The 13279-nt window shown below is 37.7% G+C and overlaps 1 protein-coding gene across 1 annotated transcript in view; it reads left to right on the top strand.

Annotated features, from left to right (window-relative positions):
- Carnmt1 (carnosine N-methyltransferase 1) overlaps positions 1-12930 on the top strand; it is a 33217-nt gene extending 20287 nt beyond the window's left edge. Inside the window, exons 4-8 of the mRNA XM_070035763.1 lie at positions 1845-1985; positions 2911-3089; positions 5442-5555; positions 9653-9756; positions 10367-12930. Coding sequence (XP_069891864.1) covers positions 1845-1985; positions 2911-3089; positions 5442-5555; positions 9653-9756; positions 10367-10468 — 640 coding nt within the window. The 3' untranslated portion in view covers positions 10469-12930. The remainder of the gene's footprint in view (positions 1-1844; positions 1986-2910; positions 3090-5441; positions 5556-9652; positions 9757-10366) is intronic.
- Positions 12931-13279: the final 349 nt, after the last annotated feature.

The raw sequence follows: 13279 nt of genomic DNA, 5'->3' as shown, positions 1-13279 counted from the left end.
TCTAATTATGGAGCATAGGACTTTTAGTGGGTCTGGTAGGAAGTGACAGGTGAGAATGAGACCCGGGGTAGGTTGCCTTTGTGGCTGGTGTGGGGGGGGGGAGGGGGGGAGAGATAGAGACAGAGAGACAGAGACACACACACACACACACACTGAGGATTGAACCCCTGGAGAGAGAGAGAGAAACGGACAGAGGATTGAACCCTTGGTCTAGTTTCACTAAAATCCCTCTATTCATGAATATTATTATATGGCTTCATAGTATTAGTATTGAAGGACATCTTACTAATTATTTTAGATCTTTTTGTCAGAAGTCATGTTTAACAAGCTTTTGTTTTTTTCTATATAAAATCCAACAGTGAAGTGTGTATGTATATATATATATATATTTATAGAAACATATTTTCAATGTATTTATGGTACTGTACAATACCATGGAAATTTCCTAAAGCCCCAGAGAGCTGTTTATATCTCTTTCATTTCAAAGTCTATAATGCACATGTTATCATATAGCCTATTAGTAGAGAATGCCCTTTGCTGTTTGATCCTGCCAGTTTTAAAGCTCATAATAGTTTAAAAGATGGAATTGTACAAAATAGTAAGTTTTTAAATTAGATTTGAGTGCTAACACATTAGGGAATACAGTAAAATTCTGTGTGTGTGTATGTATGTGTGTGTGTGAGTGTGCATTTGCACATTCACTTCTGTCAGGTCGAATTCAGGGCCTCACACTCAGTTGTGTTGTTTATGGCTGGTGCTTTTCATGACACTTCCAGTCCACCGTTTTGCTGGTTAATTGGAGATGGAATCTCACAGCCTTTTCTTGCCTGTGCAGGCTTCAGACCTCCGAACTGCCATGTTAGCCTCCCGAGTAACTAGGATTACAAGTGAGAGCCACCAGTTCCTTGCTGTGAAATTCCTTTTTAATTGGTATGATGCCAGCTGATTAGACTCTTTTCTAGAAGACTATTATTTTACTATTCTCAAGATTACTTTTCTTGCCCAAATTCTTGAGCTTAGTTCAAACCCCGGTATAGCAAAAAGGAAAAAAATAAAAAGAAAGAAGGAAAAAGTAAAGATCGTTTTGCTGAAGCATCCCCCACCCCACCCCCCTTTTTCCTTCAGGTTGAAGGAATATTGCCAAGGGAAAATACAAGAGCAAGGTGGTGCCACTACATGGAGATGAATGTAGTTGTGAATCTCTGAGTTAGTTTGTGCATAAATGCTCAATGAGCAGGTGGTTCTCTTCTAGCACTAGGAAGGCTCTGACACAGAACAGCAAAGCAAAAATTGAGGAGAGAAAAAAAAAGAGAAAACAGAAATAAAAGGCAGTTGACCATTTTCCTCATAAATGCATGCCCTTCCTGAAATACAGTTTTAGAGATAGACCTGACATCTAGAAATCTAAATATATTTAATCTCTTCTGGTTATGTTATTTTATTATCCTTAAAGCTTAGAAGTAAAATAGCTTTATATCATGATGGAAGAATGCTGTTGAAATTTCTCACGCAGTTGGGATCACTTGGGGATAATTTAAGACAGCTGTCCGAAGCTTCATGTAAGGAGTATGAGTTGATTTCCTGAGCTTTCACAAGGAAAGTAACTCCTTTTGGAGAAAAAAAAAAATTGAGGGGGAATAAAATGTCACCTAATATCTGAGTACATGATAATTCCTTATTCTTTAAAAAAATTCATACTTAGGAGACGTGTATCTCAACTTTTAGGAAACCAGAGTCCTAGTGAACTTATTATTGAGTAATTGAGGTTTTAGTTGTTAATGTGGATTTTGCCTTTTTTTTTTTTCCTTTGAGGGGTTGGACATAATTGCCTTATTTCATTTCAGGGTTCCTTCTAAAGTAACTATTCTGGTACCTGGTGCTGGACTAGGAAGACTGGCCTGGGAAATAGCTATGCTAGGTTATGCTTGTCAAGGAAATGAATGGAGTTTTTTTATGCTCTTTTCTTCCAACTTTGTACTCAACAGGTATTTCTTTTATTTTTTGCTGGAAATAGTAATATCTCACAATCAGGTTGATTTATTTTTGAACAATTATGAATTTGAAGAGAAGTATGTAATACTTGAGCATGACATATATGGATCCTATTTATGTTAAACGTATACAAATGACCACTTTAACCAGTACTGCCTAATGAAGAGAATGTTGAAACTTGGCAAGTAAATGCCTTTAGAAAGTGAGCATTCTATGAAACGGAAATGCTTTCAGTACAGAACCATAGACTAATGAAACTGTGACATAGGAAAGAGTATTTTCTCATCGGTCCTCAAACTTCTTCATCCTTTCGTTTCTTTAGTGGAATAAGAGTTCAGGATAGCATCATAACTCTTTTCCTTAATGGAGTTCATATTAAATGGCCAAGTATACTCACATGACTTGAGTTGGAAGGATCTCAGAACTTCTGTGGCCTCTATCAGAAAAGGTAGTAGAACAAGTTATCTATTTTTAAAGTCAGAAGAACAGAACAAGTAGCTGCCTGTGTAAATAATATTTTGTCTCAGGTGGCAGTGTGAGTTTTAGGGGGTTAGTAGGAAGGGAGAAGAGGGTTGTACAAAGTAGCTAAGTAGAAGGTAAATTTGTACATAAAGCCAGTATTTTTTAGTAGTATGTTTTTCTTGATTTTGAAATTAAAAAATGCATTTTTATAAATTTGAATAAATAACGCATTTATATCTGACTTTAATTTTTTTCTGTCTTAATCCATGATTGGTTGCTCCATCTACATGTTTATGTACATTTTCAGATAACTTAGTGGGGTATATAGTGTTGGTACTGTTCTAACAAATCATGTATGCAAGCCTTCAATCAAACAAATTGTATTGCAGTTTTTAAGGTTCATTTCCTTGGTTAAATCTTTAGTTAACACTGACTTAATATGCTCATATTTTGCAGATGCTCTGAAATTAATAAATATAAACTTTATCCCTGGATCCATCAATTTAGCAATAACCGGAGATCAGCTGATCAGATTCGCCCCATCTTTTTCCCTGACGTTGATCCCCACAGTCTTCCTCCTGGTTCTAACTTTTCTATGACAGCAGGAGATTTTCAGGAGATTTATTCAGAATGCAGTAAGTTCTGAGTAAGCCTTTGAAAGGTCTTGTCCTTTAAGCTTTATGAGCCAATGGTTTGGTCATTCACTAGTGGTAGAATATAATGGAAAGCAGGGACACTTCAGAATATTTCCAGGGTCTTGTGTAAGACGCTGATGGGAAATGGAAACACATATCTTCAATTAAATGTAGAAGCTGTTGCATCTGTTAATGTAAGACAACATGAAAGCAAATCTCAGGTGTATACTGATTGTAATAAATGTGGAAGTAAGCTAGTATGAGAAGGGAACTTTTTGTAGTTAGACTGTGCCTTGAAGGATAAGAAGACAGTATTTGAGATTAGCAGAGGTACAAAGAATAAGGTAATCAGGGACAACAGCACATCTGGACTGGTGTGGGAAGAGATCTAATGGGAAATAAGACTAGAAAGTATGTTGTTTGATAGGGATTGTAGAAGACATTTATAGTCCAATTGAGTTGGACTTTTGTCTAGCAAGCTGTGGAAAGCAGCTAGGTATTAGAGAAGGGAAGTAGCTATGGGAAATGAGAGGGGACGGGCTGACAGAAATAGAGAGCCAGAGTGCTGGAGTCATCAAGGTCATTCTGTAACAATACTTGTTGAGTGTCTACCAAATAGCAGTTGTGTTCTTGGCATTGGAAGCCAGATTGAGCAAAAAAGTCCCTATCCACAGGATATTTAAAACTCTAGGAAGGGGAGAGAAACAATAACAATTACAATAATATGCAGGAAAAGAAAGTTGGGAATTGGGATAAAGGGCAGCTTGGGAGGGACTAGTGCATAGCGTTATCTGGGAAGGGCAGTTAAGAGCAGACACGGAAAGAAGCATGCCATGACTTGAGAAGACAAGAAGTCAAGGCATTGATGGACTTGGGGAAAAATGTTACCGTCAGTGGGACCGACTAGGGAAATGGTGGCAAGACTGCTTGTTCTGTAGGAAGTAGAAGGCAAGATGGGGGGAGATCAGAAAGCAGAGAGCATTGGTGAACAGACTTGGAGGCCACAGCAAAGGTGGAGCCGAGAAGCTCTTGGAGAGAGGATTTAGAGCAGGGGTGACCATTTAGAAAGATTTTATATATTTAATTTTCTCTGTACCGTAGTTTCAAAAGCTCAGCTTGCTATGTGGGCCCTCTACCACTTGAGCTATATTGATATGTAGATATATATATATATTTATATATATATATATGTAGTTATCTTGCTATATAGATATATTTTCCCCTGAATTCTTAAGATTAGGGCAACCTTGCCAGATACCAGTGGCTCACTCCAGTAATCCTAGCTACTCAAGAGGCTGAGCTCTAAGGATTGTGGTTTGAAGCCAGCCTGGGTAAAAAAAATCCCCATGGGACTCTTACCTCCAATTAACCACTCAAAAACTGGAAGTGACACTTTGGCTCAAAAGTGGTAGAATGCTGGGATGGGAAGGTGGCTCAGTGGTAGAGTGCTTGCCTCGCATGCATGAGGCCCTGGGTTCGATTCCTCAGCATCACATAAGCAGAAAAAGCTGGAAGAGGCGCTGTGGCTTAAGTGGTAGGGCACTAGCCTTGAGCTGAAGAGCTGAGGGACAGCGCCCAGGCCCAGAGTTCAGGCCCCAGGACCACCACCACCAAAAAGATTAGGGCAACTGGTCCTCTGTACTTGGAGACAGACTGAAGAGTGTACATGCTGGATAAAGTAAGGAAGCAGAGGGTGTAGGAAGCCTTGGTGGAATCTGGTGACCCCAATCCTGTCCCCTGTCCCTCCGCCCAGCCACAGCCTTCACAAGGTGTCGTATCCTGCTTCTGTGTGCTCCTGGCCCCTTGGTCCCTGGAGATTATCCCAAGTTGTCGGGGTGGGTGTTCAGGTCTCTTGATGTCATTCATTTCTCAAATTGGCCATGAATACCTACATTGTTTCTGGAGTCTGCCAGAATCCGTGGTTAGCTCTGGATTAAATCAGAATTTAAAAATTCAAATATCTTGTTTTATCTTAATAGATATTAGCGAAGGCTAGAGGATGTGAGCCTAGCTCAGTGTGTGGCCTGTGTCCAGCACACACACACATACACACAAAATAGACTAAGGCTGGAAGCTAAGTAGATGTTAACACTCTTAAAAATATCTAATATCTATCTAATTATCTGAGTGCTTTTTATTAGCTTATTGATAAAACCTTCATTATGAACTACAGAATTATCTCCCATAAATGATTATTTGGTTACATTAATTATTATGCTGATAAAAGGATGGTAGCTTCTGTGACCCTGTAGTTAAATAAAATACCAGTATTTTATAAGAAATAACCAAATTTAAGGCAGTAACTAAAGGAAAAAGAAAAAAGACAGTGATTTTATTTTATTTTTTTATTAGATACTTGGGACTGTATTGCCACCTGTTTCTTCATAGACACAGCTCATAATGTAATTGATTATATTGACACAATATGGAAAATACTCAAGCCCGGTGGAATATGGATAAATCTTGGTGAGTGCTTCAGTGTTTATTACAAACTTTTATACATTAATCTGAGTACTTACAGCAGTTTTTACATTTGGTGAGTTTACAATTCCATATGTTCATGAATCTTACATGAGCCATACATGTTTAAAAACCTCTACATTTTCTTTTTTTTTTTTTTTTTTTAATTGTATTTTATTTTATTTGAGAACATACTGTACAGGGGGGCTACAATTACATGGGCAGGATAATGCATACATTTCTTACCAAGCATTGCAGCCTCCTCCTTTGTTTACCCTTCACTTCCCTTCCCCGCCTCCCCCCTCCCCCCACCCAATTTTACCCCCCTCCCCCCACCCAATTATACCCCCCTCCCCCCCCACACCAACATTGTAAAGCTGGTTTTGACATGACATTTTGTACTTCTCATTGTTGCAACAGGTCCACCTGAATCCTTAAACGACTTGTTTGTCCCCATCTCCTCCACATGTTATACTGACATCAAATATAGTGAAAGCGGGGGTTACACTGTGGGGGAGGGACATACAAAGCAACAAAGAAATAATCTTATAAATGCGTTAGAAACACATGCATGAAAGAAACGAAAACATTAAAATACATATTTAAGGGTTCATTTTCCTAACATCACATTATCTGACCTTTTCCGCTTGACTCATACCTATACTAGATATTGCAAATAAGGGAAACCATGGGACCTATTTCTTTTAGACAACATCCTAGAGTCAGTACCTCCAAAAAGTAGAAACCCAAGCCATTTGTCTTACTTATTGAAGCATTTGGAGGAAAAGTTTGAGCTTTCCAATGGAAGCCTCCTCCCTAATACATCTGTGTTACTTTTCTATCTGGAGTTTGAGAACAAGTAGAAATTCAATTTAATTTATGCAAAAAACTTGTGCTGTATCTTATTGCTTGCTGATAAAAATTAATGATGAGTATGACATGATAACCCAACTGGAATCTGTAAGAATTACTACTTCTCTTTCTAAAACAAAGAGTGTAATGGAATCTCAGTGTAAGTGTCTTGACTATAGTGAGATCTATAAACTGTTGAGAAAGACATTATGGTAGACTAAAGGCTTTCAAAGTGAAGTTTATAGAGTGTTATAGGACAGACACACATGATTTTGAATCTTGGCTTTCAGCTTAGATCTAGTTTTATTGTTGACATTCTGTCACCTGTTTTTTTGTTGTTTGTTTTGTTTTGTTTTTGGTGCTGGTACTGGGACTTGAACTCACAGCCTTGCACTTTTGCTTGGCCTTTTCACTCAGAGGTAACTGCTGTACACTGAGTTCCAACTGTATTTCCAGCTTTTTGGTGGTTAATTGGAGATAAGAGTCTCATGGGCTTTCCTCCCTTCAAACCAAAATCTTTAGATCTCAGCCATTATGTAGCTACGATTACAAGCATGAGCCATCAGTAGCATCTTGCTGACTTTTAAACTGTATTATTTTTCCAGAGAGATTTTACCACCTGGACTAAGTAGTAGTCTTCCTGACTTCAGAATTCCATAGGACCAGTTAAGAGCAGCTACAATCCTAAGAACTCGGATATGGGAATATTTCAAACTAATTTTGAGACTTAGAACAATGGAAACAGCAAACTCATTAAAAACACTTGGAAAGTTAACATTTCACAAATAGAATCCTTAACGTAAGTTAGAGAAATATTCTCCAAAAAAATCTCAGAATCCAAAATTTTTCTTCAGTACTGGTATCTTGTTTTTTTGTTTTTTTTTTTTAATGCCATGTACTTAAGTCTTTCCTGTTAACCAGTTAATGTGGCTTTCACTGTTTTTTTCAATTCTCTATCTGAATCTCTGATCCAGGTATCTTTTGCGTTCCAAGCATGTCTTGTCTTACTTGAGTTTAGGACAGCGTTTAAAGTCTGTATGTCTGAAGAAAATAATGACTTTAACTTCCTGATACCCTTTCAGTTCCGTGGTCTGCTTGGATTATCCCAGCTGACCTACTGGGAGAACTCCTTCACCTTTTTATTAGTTAGCAAAGGCGCTACAACAGGATACCAGATTGGCTAGTTTAAACAAAAGAAGTGTACTCCCTCACGGTCCTGGGGGCTGGAGGTTGGAGGTCTAAGAGTAAAGTGTCAGCTGGATGGAATATGAATGAAAAAGGGGGATGTCCTGGTTGGCGGAGGGGATGGGGTTAAAGGGATTGAAGATTGAAGTATATTACATATCTTTATATGAAGCTAGCATAGTAAGACTCAAAACTATTTAGGAAGGAGAGGTATGGGGATTATCATGGACAGGGTGAATTTTCTGAAGGCACACGTATCTACAGAATTATCACAAGGCCACCCTGGACTATTCATGGATGCTAAAAAAAAATGTTCTCTTAAAAATCAACCTCACTTCCCTGTTGATGTCTGGTAAGGCTTTCCTGGTGAGTTTCACACAGCTGTTATTGATCTGGGTATGGGGGTGGAGAATAAGAAGCAAGAGAGCATACTCCCAACCTCAAATGACTAAAACAAATCCCCCACAAAACCAAACAACTGCAGTCAACTCTCCGCTGTCTCTTAGGAGGACACTAAATGTACTGGATCCCACTCTTAGAACCACCTCTAACTACCTCCTTACTGTCCCTACCTTCCAATGCAGCTATATTGAGGACTAGGACTAGCAGGAGCTGTGAAAGGGAAAGGGCAGCCGGACTCAGCCATGTCACCCTCTCGTCTGCATCCCGTCTTTCTAAATGTTGAATCTGTGGTTGTGGGGAGGGTCTTGAGATCATGGCCTTGCACGTGCTGGACAAAAGTGCTCTAAAACTTGAGCCATCTCTCCCGTCTTTTGCTTCCTTTCTCAGATGAGGTCTTGTATTCTCTCAGGCTGGCCCGGGATCATCATCTTTCTACCTTTGCTTGAGTAGCTGGGATATAGACATCCTACCATGCCCAATGATAAGATGGGGTGTTAGCTAACTTTTTGCCTAGGCTGGTCTCAAACCATGATCCTGAATACTGGTATCAGTGTTGTGACTCAATGAAACTTCAATCTTCAATAGCTCTGGAATGGTTTCTAAGTCTGTATCCCAAAGTTTCTTAACTGTTGACACTTACCAATATGTGAGGCAGGATTAATGGTGTCTTTCCATACCTACCAGCTGGTACCAGCATCCCTGGCTTCTTCCTACTAGATTTCAGTCCTAGTTATATCAACTAAAATTGTCCCTAAACAATGGAAGATGCCCCTGGATGGGGAAAAGTTGCTTGAACTTCATTGTTCATTTGGATTAGGATTACTATAGTAGGATCTTGTCCTCAGCTTTCCATACCCCTTTTACTTCTCCATATTTTCACCAGCAAACAGACTTCTGCACCAGCATCTAGGTTTCTTGATCAGTTACTCTTTAAGGATTATGTATAGACTTCTGCATCAACATCTAGGTTTCTTGACCAGTTACTCTTTAAGGATTATGCATAGTACTCATTAAAAATACTTGGAAAGTTAACATTTCACAAATAGAATCCTTAACATAAGTTAGAGGAATAATTTTTTTAAAATCTCAGATTATTTTCCACACTAAGGCCAAGATACACATGAAACCATTTGTGGCACAATTAGGAGTTTGTAGCTGAGTTATCTGAAGCATAAACACTGCACAAATTCCATGCTTAAGTCCCCTCCTTCCTGGAAGCCTTTCTTTCAGCTTATCTGTACCTTCTTATCCAGGCTAGCGTGAGATCCTTCTGTTTCATGCGATAACTAGTTTGTAACTGCAGTTTTGCATTTGCTTATAGAACTATATTACTGTATGCCTTTGGAATTTGGGGACTTAACATTCTCTGATTCAGCTACTCTCTCAGTAACTGAAGAGTTACAGATGAAGGCCTACTATGTGGATAATCACACTGCGGGGCAGTTATATATAGGGATTTATTCCCCTTGAGTGTAAGCGCAGCTCGCAGACATTTCTGGGCCAGTATCAGAGGTCTGGATCATTCAGCAGATGTATGGTTCTTCACTTGTTCATTTTTGTATCATCCACTGTTCAATTTAATTAACTTGGAATTCAGTCTAACATAGCTACTAGTACTTGCTTACTGTGTTCAAGTAATTCATCGATGTATCTTTAAACCGTAGGTCCTCTACTGTACCATTTTGAAAACTTGGCAAATGAACTTTCTATAGAATTGAGCTATGAGGATATAAAAAATGTTGTTCTGCAATATGGATTCCAGCTAGAGGTAAGGATGGAATGAGATGTGGCCCAAGTTTTAACTTTCAAAGTATTTAAAGAATGTAGATAGGACATGTTCTGGCTTTGGTTTTTAAAGTCTCTTATTTTCTCGTTCATAAAGTGAGGCTAGTTTATGTACATAGTTTTCCAAATTATAAAGATGGGAAAATATATATCAAGGAAAATAATAATTGCTGGTGAAGAAGGCTTTCTATAAATACTAGTTTGTCATTATAATATTGGCCTTGATAAGCTGTAACTAATAGGTATGCATAGACAAGGCTCTGGAGGAGTGGAAAGGGAGTGTCCCTGTGTAAAAGGAATAGAATTCTCTACTTTCTTTCTTTTTAATCATGTATGTTAAATAAGGGTTTATGACAATCTTGCTATTGTATTTCAGTTGTTCATCAATTTAGAAGTACCACGTATTGGTGGTAACCTTGAGCAGATTAAGATATTCTTTTTATGGTGTGATTACTGATAGGACCAGTCTCATGGGGGCAGTTTGTAGTAAGCGATACACTTACGGTGGTGCTTGCCACTTACAACTGGCTCAGTATTTGCTGGTGGTATTGTCATTGCGATCTTCATCATCATGGTTTTTGTTTGCATTGCAGGTGGAAAAAGAATCTGTGTTATCAACATATACTGTGAATGATCTCTCTATGATGAAATACTACTATGAATGTGTCCTGTTTGTGGTCCGTAAACCACAGTAAAGGTCTTTAGAAAGAATAAATGCTGAAATAAACAATGAAAATCAACTATCAGTGATGACAGGACACAACCTCAAATCAGCGGTGCCTTCTTATTCCTTACAAGATTTAGAAATAGTGTCTATTTTCTTAATAATGTCTATTGCTTTTTTCAGAAATATACTATGCCATGCAGATTTGTACTACACAAGTAAAAATGGAGGAAATGTCTTCAAGGACACTATTCCTTGAAGCCCATTATTGTCTTTTAAGTAGGGAAAAACCCTAAACTCCAATGTCTTCATGAAGCTGTCTCTTGCAAGTCTGCCGTATTAATGACTGATAGTATTGAAGTCTATAATCTACTTTTTTTTATTATTATTTTGTATGCATTGCACTCGATATTTTTAGAAGAGTCTAAGGATCCTCCGTCACATTCAACATCTGGAATTGGGACTTTAGTTCACATTGGACCTAAGCAATCTATACATAAAATGTGTTTCCACTCTTTGATCATCCATTCAAATTAGTTAACTTTTTTTCTAGCTCAGTTGAATTTAGAAATGCATCAAACATTTCATTTCACTTTTATGAAATGCTAAATTTACTTGTAAAATACATTCAGGTCAGGAAAATATACTCAGGTAACTGAGAAATGAAGTTTAGCCACACTAAAACTGAACACTTTGTGGAAGCATTCTTACCATGGACCATTTTGAAATGTGTGAGATCTCAGCATTCTAAGCAAGGTGCAAAAGCCTTTTTTCCAAGTAGTGCTAGGAAACCAGAATAACAAGGACAAAAATCTGCCCATTTGAAATTCACGATTTCAAAACTGAAATGATTGATTGTCGCTATCATGTTTACAATAATGTCTTTTTTAAAAAAAGATCTGGATTATGAAAGCAAGCACTTTTTTAGTTTTAAACAGTTATCTAATAAAAACAGTCATAATGGTATTACTGTGGAGAATTTTGAATATGAAATTCAGGGATGGATTACTGCCATGGTTTATGTCTTCAATACAGTGAACAGCAGCCATTCATGTAATTTCAGATTAACATCAGTTTTGTTCCCTGACAGATGGAGTTTAAACAATGTGTATGCTGCTTTAAATTTCTACCTCTAGCAGATCTTTATTTGAGGGAGGTTTTCTTGTTTTGTTTTGTTTTTAATTTTTTTTTTGAGTTTGTTACTGTTTCCAGTCGCTTGGAAAGCAAAAGATTACTAATAATTTAACCTTTTCTTGGAGAAAAGATCATGTTGAATATTTTCACAGATAATTGTGATTGCTTTAAGAAACTTTGGTGGCAATTTGGATCAGATGGACAATCTTAATAATGTGCTAGTAGTGTGTTACATTTTAGTAGGGATGTGTACTCACACGTTTTCTGCCCTCTGTTGTGGATTCTGGGAGTCACTGCGGGGTTGGAATCTTTCTAGTTGAGAAGGGAGCGTGTGCTTGAAGGGCCTTTGCGACCTTTCCTTACTCCCGGTACGCAGTGGAGCGCTCCATGAGAGTGACCTGACCTCAGGTTAGGTAGAGAACCTTGCAACCTCTGTCACTGTTGCTTTTCCTTTTTCACTCTGGCTTGGTTTTTGTCCCTTTTCGTTCCTGGCAAAGTTCATTTGGTGGGAATTCTCATTACTACTCTGAATGAAATGAAATTGCATGGGAAGACATCCCCCGCCCCCATTTATTTTTTTTTCAAGGAAAAAAAGCCTAAAATAAATAGAAATACTTAAAAATACATTCATTGAAAGGCAGGGAATGCATGCTGTTTCTGAGTAATTTAGAAATGCTTTTCAGTCAGATTAGCATTTTTTTTTACAACCTATATCCAAACAAATATTTTCTTCGTAAAGGCAAAAACAGCTTAACACTGGTGTTTGTTTGTTTTTTTAATGTTCCAGGTACTTCTAAGTTGTGTATATTTAGTTAACTCTGAAATCACTTATCTCATTGGTTTATAATTTCTCCCTCCCAACTTTAAATGTCCTATACAAATTTGCCTCACCTTTTCTCTGAGTAACTTTTGCATTTATAACTTGACGATGTGGTTTCAGTAATAGACGTGTCACTGGAAAATTGTATTCTTAAGTTCAGTCCTAGCTACTAAAATGTATAAGCCTTAAAGTTTTTCATTTTTCTTAAAACAGCTCTGTACACATGCTCATGTTTTCATAAAGCGATCATTGTGCTTGCCTCTTTTAATTTCTATATTCTGAAGTGGTGCAGATTTAAGATCCTATGAAGCAAGCGGGGGGGCTGAGAAAATATAAAACAAGCTGTATAAATCACAGTGTGGGATGATGAGGTTCGGGAACTGTACTGTGCACTGTATTTATATGTAATACGCATTTGAGCAGTTGCCAAAAGGCTGAATTGGAAGCTTCATGTCTGCATGAACTTTCCTACTTTTTTAATGTGTATGATGGACTTCATTTTTCTTGAATATTAAAGTTTGCCAATTGCTATGAAACAATTTTTGCTTGGTTGTTTCTATTTTAGTGATAACCACAAATAAGCCACATATACTTTTGAACCTTTGCTTTGCCTGTTTTTGTTTGCTTATAGAAAGTCAGTAACATGACTATTTGCTTTGAGTCGGACAGGCTTTATATTAACTGTTTTCACTTCATTTCATTCAAGTCCATTGTACTTTTTGTTGGAATCTAACAAGGAATAAAATTGATGTTTAATTTTGTTAAGTAACAAAAGTAACCGTAAAGGCAAACAATAGAAAAAGATTTCCAGGACCAGCTAATAGGAGGACAAGTGTTTAGATACTCTGGGTTCATTTTAGGAACCTTTGCTGAGACCTGAGGTAGGAG

The sequence above is a fragment of the Dipodomys merriami genome, unplaced genomic scaffold (genome assembly GCF_024711535.1).
Source record: "Dipodomys merriami isolate MVZ:Mamm:240054 unplaced genomic scaffold, mDipMer1.0.p SCAF_26, whole genome shotgun sequence".
Lineage (NCBI taxonomy): Eukaryota > Metazoa > Chordata > Mammalia > Rodentia > Heteromyidae > Dipodomys > Dipodomys merriami.
Note: the sequence above shows the minus strand (reverse complement) of the source record. Positions and strands in the feature narration are given on the sequence as shown.